This window comes from Falco naumanni, chromosome 5, assembly GCF_017639655.2.
Source record: "Falco naumanni isolate bFalNau1 chromosome 5, bFalNau1.pat, whole genome shotgun sequence".
NCBI lineage: Eukaryota > Metazoa > Chordata > Aves > Falconiformes > Falconidae > Falco > Falco naumanni.
Window position 1 is genome coordinate 30258575 of NC_054058.1, and position 22996 is coordinate 30281570.

At 35.8% G+C, this 22996-nt stretch overlaps 1 protein-coding gene across 1 annotated transcript in view; it reads right to left on the reverse strand.

Annotated features, from left to right (window-relative positions):
- Window positions 1-2654: 2654 nt before the first annotated feature.
- The window catches only part of IGF1 (insulin like growth factor 1), a 56528-nt gene continuing 36186 nt past the window's right edge, over window positions 2655-22996 (reverse strand). The window contains exons 3-4 of the mRNA XM_040595312.1: window positions 19253-19434; window positions 2655-11073 (exon numbers count right to left, since the gene is read on the reverse strand). Coding sequence (XP_040451246.1) covers window positions 11014-11073; window positions 19253-19434 — 242 coding nt within the window. The 3' untranslated portion in view covers window positions 2655-11013. The remainder of the gene's footprint in view (window positions 11074-19252; window positions 19435-22996) is intronic.

Sequence of the window (22996 nt, forward strand, 5' to 3'; positions counted from 1 at the left end):
TCTCAATATTTTTGTTGTCAAGATACGGAGGTGATGAATGACTTCTTTTCAGAAAGCAGAAATTCTGCGTACCACTTATGGGTAGTGCAACACATACAAACTGTTATGAATGTTAATAGCTCTGCCGCCCTCTTGGCTGGTGAAACATACTTCTCAGAGGTAGCTCCTTTTTGCAGTGATGAAAGATGGGCTTAGAATCATCACTAATCAACTTTATCTAAGAAGTATGCACAAGAGATATAATAAGTAACAATAGAAGGTAGTAAGCCAAAATTAGGGCAAGTGTGTGAATAAAGGTATTTTTAACCAAGTGTAAAACAGTGTGAAAATACAGGACAAAACCACACAAAGCTAAATGAAGTTGCCTAAGGAAAAAAAAGTCAGTTTAGTTCTCCACACACATTGTAAACTTTGTACTAATAAAATAAGAAATTCTTCCATGACATTTTTAACAGCTGCTGTTGATAGTCTTATTTTTTACTAAGCTTCCAGAACTCCTGCTGGCCTTCAAGTAGAAATGGATTTCTAGATTGATTTTTCTTTTTAGTTGTGATCCAAAACCAGTTCCAAGTTAGAGCAATAAAAAAGGTAATTTCCCAGTAAGTCAATATCCAGGCTTGGTTAATCTACTGCAAATCTTTGGTCAAAAGGTTCTGTAAATTAAAGAATCTGCATCTGAGGAAGTGTACAATTTTAGAAGGGGGCTGACCATGAAAGTTCTTACTTTTTCTGAACTATTAGTAATTTCTTAGATATTGCCTTAATCCCTGTGGAGCGTTCTTATTTTGATTGTGTAAGCATAGTTTACCATACAGTCATTTTATTAACGAGTACATGTTGTTCATGCAAGATTGAAAACTTGTGGTAATATATGCAATAAATATGTTTTAAAACTTTGAAAAATTGTGATTAAGATTACAAATGAATGGAATTTTAAAATATTCTTTGGGCATGTTGCCAAATCCACAAGTTGTTGTGGTCTCTGTTAACTGCAGCTTATCATCAGAAAGTAAGAATGAAAACACGTGGATTATTGTTGGGTCATTATTTTTAAACTGAAATCTCCATAGATTGCTCAAGTATTATGATAAGACAGTGTGGATTTAAAGATCTTTGGCTGTAAATATTTATGTATAGAGAATTTTGTGTGAAGGATATTACTTTAGGGATTGTGCATTTAGAGTTTGAGCACTTAAGAGTCTAGAATGGCTACTGTGGCAGCAGGATAAAAATACAAGAAGTCAGGATAAAGATAAGATGGGGAAACCGGTCCAAGAAAAAGTTTTACACTGTAGCCAAAATCAGTATCTAGGGAAAAATGCTAGAACAAGGCAACATGTAGCGAAACTTTCCTACCGTCCATTGATTCACAATTTAGGGACCTCCTGGACCAGAGGCCTTTTTTGTGTCTATTCACATTTGCAGTGGCAAGGCTGTCCTCAGGCCTCCCAGAACCATAAGATGATCAGCGGAGTGAAGTATTGCCCACAACAAAAGATGGAGCACTTAAGCCAAATGGAGATACACAAATTCTTGGAACCACAGATACAGATGAGGGCGGGAGGGAGCTCTGCAGTGTTCTTGGGAGGCTACTCTCTATCATACTAGAAAGGTTATGGCAACTGTTGGAGTTTAGTAACTGAAAAAAGGCAAAAATTGCAGCCATCTAAGAGGGCCAAAATCTGCAAGGTGGCCTCAGTACCTGGCAAGTTATAGTAAAATACTTCCTGGAAGCTGTTTCCAAGCACTTGAAGGACTGGACGGCAAGTAGGAACAGTCAGCATAGATTTACCAAGGCATGATCATGCCTGATCAACCTGATTGTGTTAATATCACCCATGAAATTTGTGTTCTTACTGTCCACCCTTTCTCCAGCTCATTTAGGAAAAGGTTGAGCAGCATGGGTGCAAGAACAGATTGCAGCAGGATTTCACATACGGTGCCCCTTTGCTCTCAACTGGCCTGATATATCTTTTCTTCTTCCTAACCAGCAGTGTGCACATATGAAGGACTTCCCTCTCATTCCATGAGAGTTTAGTGTTTTTAAGAACATTGGATGAGGGACCTAATTTACAAGGATTTTGGAAGTCCAAGATTACCCTGATGATCTTTGACTACATGCTTTGTCCTTTCTTCCAAAGGACTCCCAACAGAGCTCTGAGGCTTAACTTCACAACAACCATCTTCCCTTTCCTGCAAGATACCATATTTATAATATAAAATTTATTCACATACAGATCCTGAAAAATAAAATTGAGTGATAGAGCTGTAGGACATAGTAGTTTGTAGGTCCTTAAATGTCCCTTGGATATCTTTTGAAGAGTTCGTGTACATTAGCTGGTTCTCAAACAGCAAGGAGCTTTTGGGTGTATGACTGTATACCAGAGTTCAGATATCTTCATCTGTGAGTGAATGCAGTTTGTTCCCAGTTATTCATTGGTATTAATTTTATCTATAGGTTCCATAATTCCTTCTGCTGACAATTCCATTTTGTGAAGGCTCTTGAGCCACTGGTTAACTGTCCATGTCAGTCCTATCTTAGGAGTGAAGCTTGCTCATCCTGTTAAGGTATGTCCTGATTTTGGTGTATTCTGAGAATTGAAATTTATATGCCAAGGAAGAGAAAAGAAGAATGCAAATTACTGCAAAATCTATGTGGATGAGGAATTTTCAACACATTTTTTATTAACCATAATCCTTTATTAGACCTCACAGAGGTGTAAACTATACATACAAATACATTAGAAAGATACCCTCTTAACAGTAATGCTTCACATTTCGGACCTGATACCAAGAGGGCTGCAAACATTTCAGTACATTCTACAAACCAAAGGGTGCATTAACCTTTATGTATACAGAATGACAAAGCCCTTTACTGAAATCAAAGTAGATAAAAGTAAAAATCAGTCAGCTACCTCTTCCAACCTTTACCTACCATAAATGCATATAAAAGCCTTTAAAAGCATGAATACACTATTATTTATGGAGCAAAGTTTACTGTTCTAGACAGCTTGTAGAGAGAGGGGAACAGAATGGTCAAGATGGCATTACATGAACTGCAAACTAGCAAAAACTCTTGATTTCTTTTTAATATTTGTACATATTAAGAGCTCTGTTTTTTTATTTATTGGTTGTTACTAGAAAAGCTTGTAAGTGCTAAATGGGGAGAATAGCGCAACAAAGACATTGTTGAGGTATTTGGGGGATTCTGCAACACAATGATGTTACATACACAGTATGAAATATTATTTGTCATCAAGTAGTGACATTGTATTATGAGTAAGCACAAGAAAATAAAAAAGAAAGAATAACTCCAGTTAGAACTTTAATAGAGAGTTTAAATGGTTTTTAGTGAGTGAACATTTAACACTTGTCACTGTTTGGTTATAATGACTTGAAATGTTAATAGTAGCATTATTCAGTAGTGAAATCAGAAATTCATGTATCCACATTCATGCTTGCATCATGGAAACCCCTGTCTTAGTCAGGATACCAACTGAAGTCCAACAGTGAATAAATGAAGAACAATTAATATTCCTATTGGAAAGGCTGTCCTTCTGGAAACCAAGTGCTATTGATCTCTTCATTTAGCACTTCTGGATGGCTTTGCAGATAATTTGGGAGGAGAGAAAGCTCATACATAATTTGATTATCAGCAGCAGGTTGTCCTGCTTCTTCTGCTTTAACTTTGTTTCCTAAAATCCTGAGGCTTGATAAACATGTTTAATATTTAACCCAAAGACTCCAAGGATTAAGAAACTATAAAACCAAACCATCACATTCTGATAAAAGCAACGTGAAGTATCAGACTACAGACAAAGCTGTTCAGAACATTATGAAGTACCTGTATGCTTTCAGTGGAGCATTTTATGACTCATGTTTGATGAGACTTAGTTTAATCAGGCAACTATTACCATTATACATTTTTAACAATTGTTTTTTCATCTTGCACAGGATTTTTATAGAATTCAGTTGAACAAATTCCTTAGAAATGGTAATAAATGAAAAGGTATGATTTATATACTGTATCATGCAGTGTAACTGGCATGTGCTTTATTATATTCAAACTCATCTCAAGTGGGAATAATGAAAAGCATCATAATTCTTATGCAGTATTTATATCAATTTGATTTTAAATTCTAATCTTTAAAAAAAAAAAAAGATAGAATTCATCCCTTGGCACAAAATAACAACATTGTACCTCTTTCATTGGTCGCGCTTTAGTCTATTGGTCTTGGATGCTTTGTCAGGGTTAGGATTTTATATCTGTACTTAAACAGATAAATAGATTTGCCTGATGACAGCAAAGATGTGTTTTATGATTTAAAAATCAGGTCATTGTTAAAGTGGGCTTTTTCATACCATAAGCCAGGTTAATGCCAGTAAACCTGGAAGAGTGAAACATTAATCTGATTTTAAAATTTACAAAGTTAAGTGTTTCACTACAAAACGTGAATGTAATTGAATGAGTTGTAAATATAGTTATCTGGTTAAACCTTTTTCTTTAACATGAGTACATGAAGCATGATCCTATTTATCAAGATAGAGTTCTTTTCGTTCTGCAGGTATTTTGTTGTTGCTTTAGAGGAATGAGATGATACTAATGAATGTAAAATACAGTAAGATGGAATGGTTTAGATTTAGTTAAAAAATGGTTCCTACCTTTCAAATGTGGGAAAAAAAAAAATCACCCCATCGTATTTGTGCTGTTTCTTAAGAACTTCAATCAGGTGTGAATATGTAAATATTGTAGGTGGGTGTATGTATGTTAAATATCTGTTGGGAAGAATGTGTAGCAGCAGAAGTATATAGTTGATGATTTTTTTTACTTTTGTGAGTCAAGCTGGCAAAATAAAAGTTACTGAAGAGCACAGAGAAATCAGACATTATTATAAATAATTTGGGATATAGGAATTTACAGTGCTAAGCCTTTTCCACTTCTGAAATAGTTGAGGGTGCTATAGAGAGGCATGAATTGTTCTTACAAAAACATCTAGTTGACAAATGAATAATTGAGTTGATATTATTAAATAACAGATATTTTCATTCTTCTCTCTTTATATGACCCATTATTCTTACTTTGAAGGGATGCTTACACTTAAAAAATCTCACTTAACAGAAGTTGTCTGGAGAAGAATGAAATAAAAGAAAATTTTTAAATCAATGTTTTCATAATAAGGCCATCAGAGTTAGGACTTTATATCTGTACTTAAACAGATAAATAGATTTGCCCGATGACAGCAAAGATGTGGTTTATGATTTAATAATCAGGTCATTTCTTCAGGTGTGAAAAACAAAGTCAGGATCTAACTTGTGACCCCCATATTATACAATGTTCTAAAATTACATTCCAATTGGATTATTGATATAACCCATGAGAAACAATGTGTAAAAACCAGGAAGTTCAAATTTTACTTGAGGGGAAAGAGAAGAAAAGCGTAATATACACATGCACACACACATGCACATACACACGTTATAACATTATATATATATAGACACATATACATACATATGTCTCTATATATGTATATATCTATATATACATACACACACCCTTTATGCAACTAGTATAAGATTTCCTAATGTAAGCATCAGGGAGGTCCTTCTTGTTTTGGTCTCTGCCAGACTGGTATCTCTATACTGTACTATATGTAATCAAGTTTCAGATATTCCCATAACATTCTTCATGTAAAAAAATCAAAGATTTATATATATCATATACTGCGTGTTTGGACAGTTATAGTCCAGTAGAACATTCCAATGCTGTGAGAAGCAACACGTATAGTGTAGGATTACAATGAGTAAAAACTTAGTATTAATAACTTTTTTCCTTCTTTCAAGACAACTTTAATTTTGTTGCTTTACTTAATGCTACTTCCACACATGAATTGGATAATTAGTAATTTCATCAAGGCAAATTCTTTATCTTTTGTGGATTGTACCCAAAAGGAAAAAATCTTACTGACTTGAAAGCCTCATCTCTTCCTCCTTACCCCACCCCCGAAATCAACACAAAGTGAATCAAAACAAAACACACACACACACCTCAAACAAACAGATAAACAATAAAATTATGTTGCATTAGTGTTTTAACTAGGTTTTCTGGGGGGAGGGGGAGGGAGGAATGCATGTTGGTTTTAAATAGAAGTTTGTTGTTTGAAAGACTGGTTTGCACTGAACAGTATCCTTAAAAGAGGGACCAGTATAGGTTGAGTCCCCAAATAAATTATTACTATTCCTTTTCAGACTAAAAATAAAACATTTTAAATATATTGATTATACCTTCATCAGAACATAAGTATTCTATCTAGCCTATAGGTTCCAAGAATCTATATTTGGGCTTAACTTACCATCATTTCAAAACAAAACAATGAAACGTGAAATTTTGCACATTAGGATAATCATAGTGACCACATAAAGTTAAAAAAAAAAAAATTCACAGACTGTTAGCCATATATTTCAACTTTTTCTCACAATTTGGAACTGGTAAGAATTAAAAATAGCATCAGTTTCATGTTAGGAATATTTATTTTTTCATTCCTTGTTAAAATAAGATGCATTTCTTTGTGCTTTCTTTTTGCATAAGAATACTGACTTTTGTGGGGCATGCCGTGAGTGAGAAGGTAATCAGGTAAAAATAAAAATATGTACCCAATGAAAATCTCGATCATATCATGCCACTGACTTTAAGCCAAATTCTACACTGATTTCAGGCTAGAGTGTGGCATAAAAATCTTTGGTATGATATAGAACTTGGATTAATCTGAGCAGTCCTTCAGTCATATCCATTGTTCCCTGACTTTAAACGCTTTTCTTCATCTGTATTTCTAACTTGGAGTGAAGATGCAGAATTGCATTTCAAGTCTATGAATTTTTGTGGCATTTTGACACATACCTGCCCCTTCTCCATCAATTTAAGGTTTCTTTGCCATTGCTGAGTGACAAAAAGTTGAAAAGTTATGGCTAGTTGTATTTCTATTTTAATAACCATACCTATATAATTGTCATTTTCATACATTAAAAAAATATTTATGCTTTCTTTTATATTTTAGTCAAGTACTTTCTTAAACAAAACAATAGCACCACTTTGGCATTGTTGGCCAAATCAGTAACAGGCAAAGCAAATATGCATACATTTTTCTAAACTTGGCTTATCGTGCACTTGCTTGTTAAAATTGAGAGTGAAGAAGACACCGTGCTTGGCCTAGAGACTTCATTAATCAACTTTAACTATTGATACTAAGTCAACAACCAGCTCATGGGGCAACTGAACATAGCTACTAGTTATGTATGGAATTCACTTCTGTAAAGAAAGTCTACTGCTAATTTATCCTTAAATCTTAAAAAAGGAATTGACACTGTAATCTGCCTTTGTCAAAGAGTGCCTACTTCAACGTATCTACAGGGACAGAACGCAATATCCCATTATCTGATTTTTCTTTTCTCTCTTGACTGAATGGTACAAATAAGCCTCATACAAGTCTGTCACACAAATGTAAGCGTAAGTCTGTAAGTACATTTTGAGCAGAATATGGAATTTATTCATTTTCCATTTAAAATCTTAATGATTAATTATGGTTACTATGGAGATGAGGCTCAGATTTTGCCACCTTAATGAAAGTTACATTAACTTCAGTGGGTTCAGATCTGCAGTCCTTTTTGAACTAACTGAAAATAATGAGGCCTAATTCGCACTTCAGTGACATTCTGTGTAATAAGTGTATTTTTATGTCTTTTCCAGAGTGCAAAAATCTGTGACTTCTTTCACATGATTTACATGATATGGAAGGATGAGGAGTAGGACTTTCTTTACACTTAAGTGATATATGAGAATCAATGGCATCCAGTGGAGCCCTGTTCCTAAATATCTAGAGTGCTTTTGAAAATCCAGCTGAACCTTTCACTTTCTCTAATTAAAAGTTTTTTAAGTCAGACTACTTTGTACTTTTGGGCAGGAGACATTTTGGTTCGTGCTTCAACTTCTTCTTTAAGTAGTGGGTTTATTAAGATTATTAAGCTAATGCAGCCCTTTATCTTTCACACTGACTGGTGTATCACGTGCTCCCTGCCATATGACTGGAGATTTCTTACACAAGTATGCACTTCCCGTCCATGCATTTCTCACCTCTGCAGCGGTGGAGCTACTTTCCATTTTGTGATACCATTTATTCTGTAGTAAAGCAAACTGTTGCCTTTGAAGCTTGTAGCTATTAATTATTTATTGTAGTTTCTTTCAAGAATTGTTCTAATTTGTTTAGACAGATGTCAAGTTCTGATGTTAGATATTGCTGTTTATAAGTGACATTTTCTAATTATGATTTCTCAACAGGAGAAAAATGGTGGCATAAATGTAAGTGCATTAATCCAAAGATAAGACCAAACTTTGAATTCATTTACAAGAATTAAATAGCACAATGATGTTTCGTTATTCAGTTATGTTAGCAGTGCATCAGTAAAATGTTATCTACAAAGAAACTTGCCACCACAGGGATCTGCAAATTGCTGTTTGCGCTCACACCTTTCCTCCCGCCTCCCCTTAGAACTTCGGAGGAGACAGGGGACAAAAGAGTCACGGGACATGAAATGGAAATATGTATTATGTCTGTGACACCAAAATAATGGCTTATTCTTAGAACACATTTCAGAATTGTTAATGGCCATTGAAGCAAAAATGTTTCCCTCTGCATCCCCTCTGCCAAAAAGAGGCCTGTAAAAGCTGTGACAGATATCAGCATTGCTACCTCTGTTTATTGAATTGGTGGTAAATAATTCAGGTTAGTTTCCCCATCTGTTGCTCTGTACTTTCTTCCTTTTTCAACATAACTATCTCAGTCAGTGTCAGCTATGACATATTCTTTTTATTCGTTTACTGTTGTGCTTTTACATTGCATTGGCAGCCTATCGTGCATATAACCATGTGTCTCATAGAAAGCGGAGAGGTTAAAAAATTGCATAGGAATACATTGCACTTGGAGAAAATATGAAACCCAAATTTTCTATGGGAATAAAAGAGGAACTATAATAATGTGTTAGAATTTTAAGACCTACCCTTCCTGCCTGTTTCACAAGAAACTATTGAGGCGCTGCACAATATGCAGCCTGCAGAGATTCTTCTCTTGTGTTTTAATTACTAGTTCAGTCATATACTGCCATGGATGTCGTAGGAGCTAAGGCAGATTAGAGCCTTTAAAAAGAGATACTTCCTTTACAGATCTAATCTAACATGTCCCTAATTCCTCCCTATTACAGTATTCTGCCTGACCTCTTCGGGGCTGACCAAGGAATACTTCATCCCTTGTCGGAGCTTACCGCATGCAGGGTGATGGGGGGAAGAAGTCGAATGGAACCACGTTGCAGTTCTGGACAGGGTGGAGCAGTGCATTTTCCCCTGCCTTCACTTACCTTCTCTCACAGAGACATTTATTGCTCACCTTGGGACACTGTTGGCTACATATCCCCCTTTACCACAGGGCCAGTCTAGCACTGAGCTGATTTGCAAAAATGGAGCATAGTACACGGTGTTGTTCAAGGCAGAATCAGTGCAGTACCTATCAAGGTTAAATGGCTGAGGTTATGCAGAAATATATGTCTCCACAAGAGTGCATGAAAGGTGATTGTAAGTAGCAGTTTGAAGGACGTTATGGTTCATCTGTTCTCGAGTACTCTTTCTACACTGTAATTTGGTGATTAGATTAGCTTTTCTGATTTACAGAGAGATGCAGCAAGGTAATTAACAGTCAATTTAATCTCATCTGATTCTAGAAGAATTAAAATGGCAGAGAACTTGAGTAACCCTGTTACCTTTGAACAGAATGCCGATATTTCAGAAAGATTTAGGCCCTGATGAGCTACCCTTTGAAATCACTTGAGGGCTATTTTTCAAATTGTCTTCCCCAGGTGTAGACATCTATGAATTTGTGTTTTGTGCAACCATAAGTGAACACACCACCACTCAAACATCTAGAAGGAAGCAAGTATCTGAATTTTCTTTTGAAGATGTAGAAGTCATTTCCATGTTGGAATCCGAAGCCATTTTGGTTCATTTAAACTGAGTACTTTTAAAACTGTTTTGTTGTTTAATCTTTGGCTTGATCTTTCCATATTTGCTTTTTACCTATTACTGTTTTGGCCAGACCCTTTCATGTAACAAACTATAAAATAGCACCGTTGTACTATAAAACAGAGATTTTTACATACTGTTTGATATATGTGTATTATTGATATGCTAAATTTTACATACTGCATTATATGGAGGAAGAAGGAAGTTACCTATACTGTTGCAAAATAATTACCTGGAAGTATCATTAATGGTTTGAGAGCCTATGTATGCTTTAACTGCTTTTAAAAATCTTTTGTCTCACAAATTGCAATAAACTGCAACTTGGCAAGAGAAGGAAAAATAAAACTGTCTTTAAACAAATGCATCTATAACCCATATTCTGTCAGAATGCCACAGGTGGAATTAATGGATGTTTAAAACTCTGTATGTTACCTTACTGCTGCTGTTACTGGGAATGTCAAATGTGCAAATATGAAGGGGTAGACAAACAATGTTATCAGACACTGTAAAACAAACAGCCTGTTGCTTGTATAGAAGTGCAAATAAAAAAACCACCACTTAGACAAGGCTGATGAATGACTCCAGCAGCCAGTGTTCGTAGGTTAATTTAGTGCAATTGGATCCATCAAAGGCCCATAAATTTGTAGGCTTTTGAGGGGCACAGGACTTTAAGAGATTTTGTGCAGGACATTTAAAACAGGTTAACAGTAATATATCAACCACAGAATTTTTTATCTCTGGGCTGGTTAAAATGTTCTGTTTTCTAAAAACTTAATATTGGAATGTTTAGTTGCATTGTTCACTGGAAGAATGCCCATTGGTTGAGATTGCATCAAGCTTATTAAACCATAGGTTTTTTTAAGTTTTCCAATGTTTAACAAATAATTTATTTACAGCAAAGTATCCTGCAGATGGCACATTCATTCTTCATTCTTGTGGATGGCATGTTCTTACATTCTGTAGTTTCTGTTTCCTGTGTTCCCTCTACTTGTATTCTTCAAATGCACTTCCTGAAGGTGTAGAAAAAAAGATATTATTCCAGATAGGTTTTAATATGCTGTATGATCACAAAACTTGTATTAGTTGAAAACAGTTATCCTGAATGCTGGAATTGCTAGAGTCCTTCTGTCAGTTCACAGAGAACTTAAATGTACAAAACTGATGTACATTAAATTCCTTGTTCTCCTAGGCATAATTACTTTGATTGCTCTCATTGTTGATCTTGGCAGAGGAAACATCTGCATACTGCAACCTGGATGGGCTTAGACATAAAGTAAGTACCAAAGATTTTCTTTCTTTCGGGACAAGGACATTTATAAAAGCAGGGTGTATAGGGGCCAGGGAACTTCAGAGTTGTAACTGCAGGATTTATGGAGCCTCCTGGGCTTTGGTATCCAGTGGTCAGAGGTTTTCAAAATTGCTGAGTGGGACTCTGTTACCTACATTTTGCATAAATGGCATATTAGATGTGTAAGGTTTTTGTTGGATAAGGCCTTTAGAAGGATAAAAAGTGTGGGTTCGCTGCAGGAGCTGCAGCCAAATAATTTGTATTTTCAAAAAGAGACAGGGTGATGTGCCAGGCAAATCAAGAGGGCTTTGGGATGAATAATGCCCTCAGTTCACTGTCGTTACATGCACAGCCTGTTTCTAGCAGCAGTGATGGGTGTGGCATATATCTTTCAGTTTGATTTCCTGATTTTCGTTGCTGGTAAATGTTTGCTGGGCTCAAATCTTTGCACATTCTGTACCAGACTAGAGGCAGAATTTTTAAGTGACTCTCCATATTTATAATCCTCATCATTCGTAGCTGACTGAACTTGTGTCTGTTGTCCTAAGGAAAGCCAAAAATAAAAAATCTCCCTGAGAAAGGTGAAGCATGTGCCTGCAGCTCTACCACTGCATTCTCTGCTATTTAAGCCCTAAAAAAAAAGGAAATGTAATCACTAAAATTTAAAAAGTAATGAATTTTTTGCCTTTTTTTCTGATGGACAGAGAGAAGATGGAAGATGATTTGGTGCATTACAGTAATATTTTATGTATTTTCATATATAAAATACTATTCTATATATAACTTTTCCATTTGCCTCCAGTATCTATTAAACAGAAAATAAATCTGAAACTGGCAAAGGATCACAGAACTTGAGCTCACATACAGCTTATTAATTTTCACTGGGTTTGGATTGGGTTCTGATGGATATGAGTTGAATTATTATTTTCAGAATATATAAAAAAAACCCCAAGCAGTACTAGTAATTGTTAAATTAATTATACCACCACCAATTAAGAATATTGACCAAACTAAGATTGCATCACTGAGAAGCCAACGTTGTTAATAGCAAAGTATTCATAATGCAGAAATGGCTTTGCTAGGAATCTGCCATTCTAGACATTCTTAGTCTGAAATGCAATACTAAATGAGGAAGAAGAGATTATTCGCTATTCCCATGATCAGTTCAGTAGGATAACTGGCTTGTCTTTTTCAAATTTGCTAATACTGCTATAGAATAGTTTCCTTATCATGGATCAAATACAGAAACAGAAATGTCCACAGAATCCTGCTTATCCCTATATTTAAATATTTTTTGCTAGTTTGTTGCCTGTTTCTTTTCAACTTTTAAAAAAATACCTTTTCTGTCTTTAGTTTTCCCTAAGGTGAACCTTAGTTTTCACCTTGAACTACTCATTCTGGATGAGCCCTTCAGTTTTCACCGTTTTTCACTAAAATCATCATTGCAGCACTTCACAGGGGTCTGCCACTGTTAAGGAGCCTGCCTTATGCTACAAATGCTTCTACTGCTAACAATGAACTAAGAAAACAGGAATTCCTTGACTCGTCTGTCCTGTGGATTTGTGGAGAGAAGAGTCCATGCTGAAACAGGTGTATTTGCTGGACTTGTGACCCTGTGGGGGACCTGCACTGGAGTGGTCTGCTCCTGAAGGACTGCACCCGGTGGATAGGACCTTGACTGGAGCAGTGTGTGGAGAACTGGAGCCCATAGGAAGGAATCAAGTTGAGAAGTTCACGGAGAACTGTCTCCTGTGGGAGGTGCCTCATGCTGGAGCAGAGGAAGAGTGTGAGGAGGAAGGAGTGGCAGAAACAATGTGTGATGAATTGACTGGAACCTCCATTCCCCATCCCCCTGTGCCGCTGGTGGAGAGGAGGTAGAGAAACTGGGGATTAAGTTATGCTTGGGAAGAAGGGAGGGTTGGGGGGAGGGTGGGAGTTTTCTCTGATTTGATGGTAATAAATGAAACTAATTTCCCCAAGTCGAGTGTCTTTTGCCCGTGACGGTACTTGGTGAGTGATATCCCTGTCCTTACCTCGACTCATGAGCCTTTTGTTGTATTTTCTTTCCCTTGTACAGTTGAGGAGTGGAGTGATAGCATGGCTTTGGTGGGCACCTGGCATGCAGCCAGGGGGTCAAACCACCACATCCTCATGGCAACAAAATAAAATATCCTCCTCGATGCTGCCCCTAGGTTCTCCTCTTTGAAAAGCATTTACCAGTGTACAGGAAACATTATATGCTACATTTTATTTGCAAAAATTCATACATTCTTAAAGGCTGCACACTTGTGATCTATAAAATGGACAGTGAGAGCATTATTGTGAAGCAACAGCCATTTTGTATTGCAGTGGCTTTCAAAGCATACTTAGATTGAAAATTAACTATATATTTCCCAAATGAAAATACAAATTCTCTCCGCTGCTGCTGTGTCTGACTTTAAAATGGTTTTATCATCCAAGTAAAGCAAATAACAAGATGCAGCAGGGTTTCAGTTCTAGCTTTTAATACTGACCTGCAGATTGAAAAAGAGCTGTCATAATACACAGGCTAGCTTTGAAATTGAGAGAAGATGGCAGGTTACTTTTAAGACAGTTTCTCCTCTCAAATCAGCATTTTGATGAATAACTACAAAGCAGTGGCATTGGTGGTGGCAGCGGTAGCACGCATGCCAGAAGATGCTCTGACCCACACAACACAATTTTTCAAGTATGCAATGTTGAGACCATTGAAAAAAACCCCATGAATGTCTGAATCAGGTTCTCAGACCTGCATATATACCGGTATAGAAAAGCTTGCCTTATTTCCCGAGTCTTTAGAAAAATGTTAATTAAAATAGTTATCTGTGATGCTTGTTTCATTATCAGATCCACTGAGCTGATATTCAGGCCCAGACAAAGACAGTAAGCAGTGTAAGATGACAGATGCAAAACGTCAACTTTGCATGAGTCGGTTCCCAAACAGAGAAGCACAGACTTCTAACCTATCACTTTAAGCATGGATCTTTGGAGACAAGGCAGTGTTAACATAAGGATAGTGCTAGTAAAGGTCATTTAACTGAGATGGAAGGATATCAGGAAACATTTAACAGCATTCTTATCCTATTAGGAGGGACATTCAGACATCATATTGGCATTAAAAGATCTCATGCTTTATTGGTAATAAGTAGAAAGTCTAATGTTTGTAGTGACAGGCATGATATCTTAGCTATGAACTCTCTGGGGTCTCTTTGGGAGGTTTTTAGTTCTGGGGGCAGTATGATCAGTAAAATAACAAGGCTGGAAAGTAAGCAATGGGAGAAAATAATTTGCTGAAGAGGCCAGGTTCTTCTACATGTTACACTTAAAGGTTCCCTCATTGGCTTGGTAATGCAGCGTGGCTATAACAGAAATTAGAGTCACTGCCATTGTGTTTATTTTGGCTTGTAAATCTATCTGTGAGTTGATACTGAGCCAATTACAAAAGAACCTGTCAGTCTTAGAAAGATTAATGAGAAATAATCTAATAGTTTTCCTTTTTTTCTTAATGGAATCGTCTTAACTGAAAATATTAACATATTTTCTCTCTTTCTTACTCTCACTTAGTATTTGTTGACATTTTGAAGATTAGATAAAACCTGAAAAGGATATTTGAGAGAATCTGCTTCCTATGGATACTTTGTTGCTATATATATTTATGCATATTTTCCACATACAAGGCCTAAAGAAGGACTAAAAATCTATGGAAGAGCAGAATGCTATCAGTGTACACATCTGGTCCTTTTGCTCAGACTGCAGGAGGGTGGCATGGCACTATGTTTTCTTGCTTTTCCTCTCTTTATTTACTGGATTTTAAAGTCAGCCTTATCAGTGTTCACATTCAATAATAATTCTCAAGGTACCTTGTAGCCTTAAATTGGTAAGAACTTTGTGCCACTTGTTCTGTGCCACTGCTTCAGTCAAAAAGGTCAAAGTCTTCCCTCATGTATACAATTATTGTTGAAATGGCTCAATTATTTCCTTGGATTTAACAGAGAACAATTGTTTTTCAAAGTTCTATTCACTAGTTTTCCAAAATGCTGTTAAAACTTAATTCACTTAAGGGTAAACAGACTAAGCTTTTGTTAGCATTTCTCAGAAACAAATGAAAGAAAAGCTAGGTAGGACCACATACACTGAAGACAAAACTTCAATTCCTCTTCTTGCTCCTGTTTCCCAGTTTAAAACTCTAAACCTAACTTAGTGCAAAAATAGGTGAAACCATTACTTTGCTTTCCAGCACAAATACCGAAAGTTTCTCTCTATTCCTTACTCCTACCTTACTAGCTGATGTATTTGCTCATTAAATGGGATTTTAATCTGAAAGCAACATCAACTATGATTATCATAGTTTGAGGTTAAAAAAATATGTTACTTGATCTGTAATATGCTTTCATTTCACAACTGTTCTCTTTGTTAAAAATTCAGGGACATCTTTCTTGGGTTTAGAAATGTTGACATATGATTAAGTTGTGTCCTTTTAAATAACCTCTGCTCATATACATAACTAACTGCAATTGAGGTAGAATTTGTTAATGGATTTGTATTATGCCTTTGATCACTTCCTATTTTTTATCAGTTCCGGCAAGATGAATGCCTATGTATCTCTCATTTTTTAACAGTAAGAATTCAACTGAGAGCTTTCAACAGGATATTCAAATAGCAAGCAAGTAAAAAAAAAAACGGCTTTGGATGAGCACAATTGATGCGTGAGCAACAGATCCTGCAGGTTGGTTGGATTTCTGTTTTAATTTCATATTTATGAATCTGTGAACTATGCTGTGTGTATAATACCCCTAAATATATCATAACAATGTGTTATTTTTATTTTTGAGTAAAGGTCTTGGAACTGGAAAAATAATGGTCTTATAGAGAAAGAAATATTTGTTTGTTAGCTACAAACAAACAAAACTCCAAACATAGAGTCTCTGTAGTTACATTAAAACTAGTTCTTGATGTTAGCCTCATAGCAGCAAATAGGCATATTTGGGGTTCCCAGCCAACGTAAATCATTCAGTGCCTGGACTTCTTCTTTTAGATTTGTGCGTGTACTGTAGCAACATTTGGTAATGTAATGACTAAGATGAACATTAACATAACCTAAACAAGGACAGCCCTGCTCCATTGCATTATTCTACCAAATTGTGCAGAGGAGGAATGATCGGCTCAAGGAATTGGAAAAGTAGACCACTCACTAAAACACTTAAATCAAAACCCAAATCCTGGATTTGTCGATTGAAAAGGTTATGAGGAGATGCCATGCCAAATAAAAACTACATTAAAAGTATGAAAGGCATAAGCAACTGATTGTATATGAAATCTGAGGGTAACTGTACATTTTATATGTTCCACTTAATCCTTCCTTAAATCCTGTATCTAAATAAGAAAATATTAAAGAGGTCATATATATCATTTTACTCACTTTATATGTGTAAGATATCTATCTCATATGTAACACATACTATTAAGACAGAAAAGTATTCTAAAGCAGAAAAAATCCTGCTCAACTGAAAAGTAATTTGACTTTACTATAATTAATTTTTTAATTAAAATCAGTGATATATCAACACTATGAATTAGCTAAACGCATTCATACTGGGGGAGCCTATCCAAAGAAAGTATGAACATAGGATTTTCTTTTTTAAGCTCACGTACAGCTGACTGCAAAAAGAAAAAAGAAAGAAAAAGTAATTACATGAGAATATGTACCAAAGCTTTTACAAAGAGTTTTTCTTAATGAATTCTGTTTCCCTTCCCTGTATTTTCCTTTTATCTATCATAAATTTGAATGATAGTTTCTCCTACCCCTTCTATATTTTTGTTTTCTCAATCTACTTTTCTCCATCTGCAGATATTACTGAAAATTTCAGTTTATTTTCCCCATTAGATTTCTGTTATCATCAAGTTCCCATCAAAAAGCATTTATGATTTTTCTGCTTCTGTTCACCTCTGTCCTCCTTTCCACATACTTTTTCTTTAAAGGTGTTTTATCTCTAATATTAATTTTTCTCTAATTTTATTTTCTCTCAATTTTTCCTCAAAACCACATCAAAATGTGATGTGCTGTGGTTCATTCAGTTCCTCAATATTTCTCATCTTCCCAGCCTCTTTAATTCCCTCCCCTTTCTCCTTCTCTGTTCCTCTTTTTCCTTTTACTGCCCTTTTCACCTCTTGATTTTTTTCTCCTTTTCATTTCCTGGATGATTTCTTCTGCAGCTAGGTTCTCTGAATTACTACATACTCTCTCCAATTTTTTTCTTCTTCCAGTATCCCCTCTTGAACGCTACCTCCCCTGCTGCTGCAGAGAGATGCCTTTCTTCTGTGCCTTCCTCTTTGTCAGGAAAGTGTTTTCCTGCCTGTCTTTTGAACTGGGAAGAGGACAGCAGTCCTTAGCCCTCCAAGGAAAGTGATGTGGAGATCCATCAGAGAGCTGGCAGGTATTTTGTCTCTTTTTACTCAAAGTTACAGAATGTTTCACCTGTCACCTTAGCAACAAGTATGGGAAGGATCACACACATTACAGGCCATGCCTGTTTTTTTCTTTTCCTGCAAGCCTTAAATATATGTGTGCCCAGGGTCTTCTTGTCTATAGTTGAGCTCTACCTGAAGACGACTTCACTTCTTGTGTGTACCTTTTGAGATGTTTGCAGCTAAGGTGTTACTTCCCAGGAGGAATCATACAGCCACTACTTTAAAAGGTTGAAACCTCTTGAGGAAGAGGTGAAAGGATTCCATTCCATGGATTGACTTATGGGAAACAAATGGATGTTGGAATGATTACAATTGTTCTTTTCATAAAGATGATATTAAGGAAATTAGTATATAGTGCTGGTTTCCCGACTTCCTATGAAATCTTTGGATTTCATGCAGTTCCATTTCTTATAAGAAAAAAATTTCAGATAACTGCAGGAGTGGGGCCAACATATGTGTAGGACAGACAGGGTCAACAGAAATAAAATATATCACTAGAGGCTTACAGCAGATGACAGATAACATGTAAAACAGATGTTCAGAACTCAAATTGGAGAGACAGTTGGATATTGAGCTTAATGGTAGCCTTTTCTAAGATGGGTTTTCTGAACTATGGGCTCTGCTGAGGAGAGATGAGATTTAATTACATATATGTACAGTATATCAAGTGTGACAGGAACAAAAATCTGGATACTCTGAACATAATTGTGTCAGTGTATTCAGAGTGTCCACAACTATACAAATAATCCCAATGAATGTCAATATTGAAGTGCTTGGAGAACATACTTATTAAACATTAGATAGTTAAAATGAAGTATGTAATAATTGTAGTGACTATCCAGTTAATTTAGTTCTGATTGATAAATAAATAAATAAAAAGGCCAAGATAATGCAGAAAGGAAAAAAAATATCATTTGTTCATGTACATGTGAAATGAATAGCAGAAGAGCTGTGTTTTCCCTCCGATCACTCACTCTACCTGTTCCTGACAAGGAAGGATAAGTGAGGAAGTTCTGGAAGTTGTTAAATATTCAGTGTTTAGTTTCTCTTTTGAAAGAAGCTTTAGGTGCTGTTTATGATTAGATGATGTGAGTACTTGTCATTTACTGCCCGGTAGCAGGATAAAACCTCATAACTATTAGCTTAGCAATTCCATGTTTTATTCAGTGTTCTAAGAGAGGAGATAGAACACACCATTTCCTACTTGCTTCCTACCACAGACACTATGTTCCAAAACTAAACCTCAGCATCCCTAGTACGCAGAACACATCAGTTGTTTGCTATGTTACCAGCCTTGATAGAATTTTCCTTTACTAAAAAGGGTAGGTCTTTTGTTTTGGGGGTGTGTGGGGGTGTTGTTTGGTTGGTTGGTTGGTTATTTTGGTTTTCTTTCCCCCCCCCCCAGCCTGGCCTACCTTTTGTGCTTTTGGCATATCAGTGTGGCGCTGAGCACGTACAGAGCGTGCAGATTTAGGTGGCTTTATTGGAGCACAATACATCTCCAGCCTCCTCAGGTCACAACTCTGGAAGCAGCATTCATCCACTATTCCCTTGTGGTGTAAGCGTCTACTGCTGGATCCATACCCTGTAGGCTTACCTATTCAAAACACAAATGGAAAGTTTTTATGTTAGAAAGAAAATGCAAAGATCTCAGAAGCAATCACATTAATTTGCATTATTTTAACTGAATCAGCAATGACAGTTGTAGATGCTGCCTGTGTGCATCTATTCTAAAACCCTGTTCTCAGATACAGCTTCGAAAGATATTCCTGGAAATGGCCAGCTTTGATCTCTGTCTATGGGTGGTTGCTATTTAAACATTTCAGCAAAATGATATCTTCTTACAAAAGTATTATTAAAAGATTTTCTTGAACTATCTTGGCATTAAAAATGGAAAGGGAGGAAGCTGAAATCTGGCATTTAGGAGCCTTGCAAAGAAAATTTGCCCTTTAGCTTTTGGATGAAAACAGATCATTGAACTGACTGAGGCAGCTGGTGTTTAAAGATCTAGATCATGCCTGTGTTGTAGGCAAGTATTTTTTAATGGAAAAGGCAACACTGAGCCACCATGTGAAGTCAGAGTGTGTTCCAAAGGGGAAATAAATACTGTATACCACTGCACAGGCTGTGAGATCTGCAAGCTCAAAAACTAGTGGGAAGCTGGAAGTGAGGTAACGCTGAAATGTAGCAAAAATAGGAAGATGGCCGATGGAACATATAAAACCAAAAGACTTTATATTCTATAGCTTTGCACAACGTAGAGAATGGGACTGATGTAACATGGTCTTTCCTGTGTTTTGTGTTTGCACTGGGCATCTGTAGAAACTACTTGATTGGCAAATGTTTTGCATTTTTCACTTGGCTCCAGTGAAGGGTAATATTTTCACTCATAGAACTCTTGCACTCTTTTTTTTTTTTTTCTTTTTTTCTGTGATTTATGATTCCTTTAGTAACTGCTGATTGCTGTGCTATACTATGCAAAGATTACAGACCCATTTTTTCCTGGGCTTGTTTGTGTGCAGCACAGTTTGATATGCAGTTGCTTATTTACTACATCTATTTTTAAATTCTGGTAGAATTTGTTTTCAGACAGTAAAATTCTGAAAAGGTTAAATATTTTGTTTTGACATTTTCAGCATTAAATGTTTCCATTTACAGACTGATCCACATTAGTTAAGAACCAAAAAATATGGAAAAAAGGAAAGAAAATTGCACCAAGAGCCAAACAGTGAAGTAACTCAATTCAGTCAGCCCTACCAATTTTTTTTCTTCCTTCTCCCCGCCCCCACCCCCACCCCCCTTCAGTTTTATCACTGAGACCAAAAATCTGTTATTCAGTTTGGCAGGAGTTTATGTTTTAAGAAAATTACTCAAGCTAGATAAAGGATAAGGGTATCAAAAAAGATGAAAATTCAGTTTCTCTTTGGGAAATGATTGCCTCTAATGCTTATACAGCAGGCAAATTATAGATTAATATTCATATACTTGTCCCGCTGTTCTCAATTTGAAGATACCGCTGCATTTTGCAATTCTCTATGATTAAAACATGTGTCCACTGATGAAGAACCCTTGAGACCTTAGTACATCCGTAAATGAAAAGACCTCTAGTGGTAAAGTATGTCTAACATTTTAGCCAGCAATACAGTCAGCTAACAACTAACTATCCCTATGAGCTTTGTAAACCCAGACGACAGGCTTTTAAATGTCTTTTTTCCAGGAACTATAAATTAAACAAAAAGAAAAACATGCTTACTTAGTATATTGCAATCCACAGAGGGCCTCTATACTGTACATTGCCTGATAAATTATTTGTTTCATAAGACTAAACAGAACAGCAAGCCAGGAGTAGATTACAGTAATATTTTGATTTGTCTGTGTGCGTGTGTGTTGCTTTCTGTGTATCACTGAAAATTATTATAAATATTAAGACACAGTGTTTTGTTTTGGGTTTGTTGTTGTGGTTTTTTTTTTCCCCAGACTATTTTCACTCACCGAGTTATAATATAAAGTACAAGCTTTTCCCTGGAGATTTTTCTGAAGTCTGTTAAGCAGGTTGTCTTAGCCTCATATATTTAAAATTTAGCAGTCATGATAAAACATGGAGTGTCATTACTGTGCGGGATACCCAGAGCTGTTGCACACTTAGCCTTGCTCCTATTATAAAACATGGAAGGATAAATTCTGTTACCAGCTATGCAGGTGTAACTCTTCCTAATAGATACAGCTGAACTGTAGGTACAAAAAGTTGATTAGGTAAGCTTAGCTTTCTTTTCTCAGTCTGCCAACTTTTCATAAGGAAACACACTCTAAAAGCTTCTGTTCCAGAATTTTCCTTTAAATGGTATTTCATATCAGCTAATGGGCATAGAGGTTTGGTTGATTCCCTGGTTATTGCTAATAGTAAAAATAGGGATGGACAGTTCATTAGTTAGTTTCATCTGGCTTATCATGTCCTTTCTACCCAGAAAAGAAGTTACCTAATTAAAAAAAAAAATATCAATCCAATAGAAGATTTCAGGATCACTAATATTTTTCACTTAAGTATCTTAAAAATGTTAGTTCTTGACTAGATAATATTACCTCTAGGTGACAAAATTTAGAATCAGTAAGATGAAATGTGTTGGCCAGGAAATGCCATGAGTTAACAAGAGAATCTGATAAAAGAAATCTTCCTTCTGTGAGTAGAAAGACTATAAATGTCTAATGACTAATAGTGGCATTTTTATGGGTTTCACTGGTACATGACGGGGTTATAAAAGAAATAAATGAAATGTGAAGTTTGCAAGGTCTCGAAACTTTGATTCTTTGTTGTGATGCTTTGTTGTGATTAAGGCCAACGATGAACTTGCCGGTAGAGGTGATTTTTTGGGGGAAAATCTTTCATCTCCCTTTAACAATTAGTAGTTCTTTCCAATTTGTCTGTGTTAAGTGTGTACTTATACAACGTGGCTTGTATTTTCCCATTTTAAATTACATAATCTGATGCTTTCTTTCCTTAATTATTTTTTACTGAAGATATAAGATAAAACAGTGACATGCAATGGGTTGTATAGCGATCTACCAGTTTATCAGTATCATTTCTTGCACAAAATCTATGACTTTTTGATAAATACAGTCATTTCAACAGGAATACATTTTATTTTTCTTTGATGGTACATAAAGTAGAAGAACTAGAGTCATGTAGGCTAACTTAACATCACTCATTTACTTGTGTATAAAGTCTTCCCAATAAATCAAGCAGGAAACTATACAGCATTTTGTTACCTGGAATTTGTCAGTTCTGAGTTTTATTCTCATCTAGCTACTATTTTGCTGTGTGATTACATGGAAATTATTATTATCCTTCAGTGTCTGAATTTAACCATTTATAAAGTTGATAAAATATTTTGAATAACTCACGAAGCATTGCCTGCCTTACATAGTAATCAGTAGCAACATTTTTCCTGCACTGTCATATGTGTAAACAGTTAATACAAATCCTGAATTCTGGAACCTTTCAGGCGAGTATCTCAGTGTATTTCAAAATTATTTTTACTGTAGCTAGACCAAAGACATCTATGACTTGTTTTTCTTTCTGAGGAAATAACAACTTTATGAAGGAGGATATAATATCTTATAGCTCTTAAAAAAACCAGTATGGTACATGTAACAATTTTGGA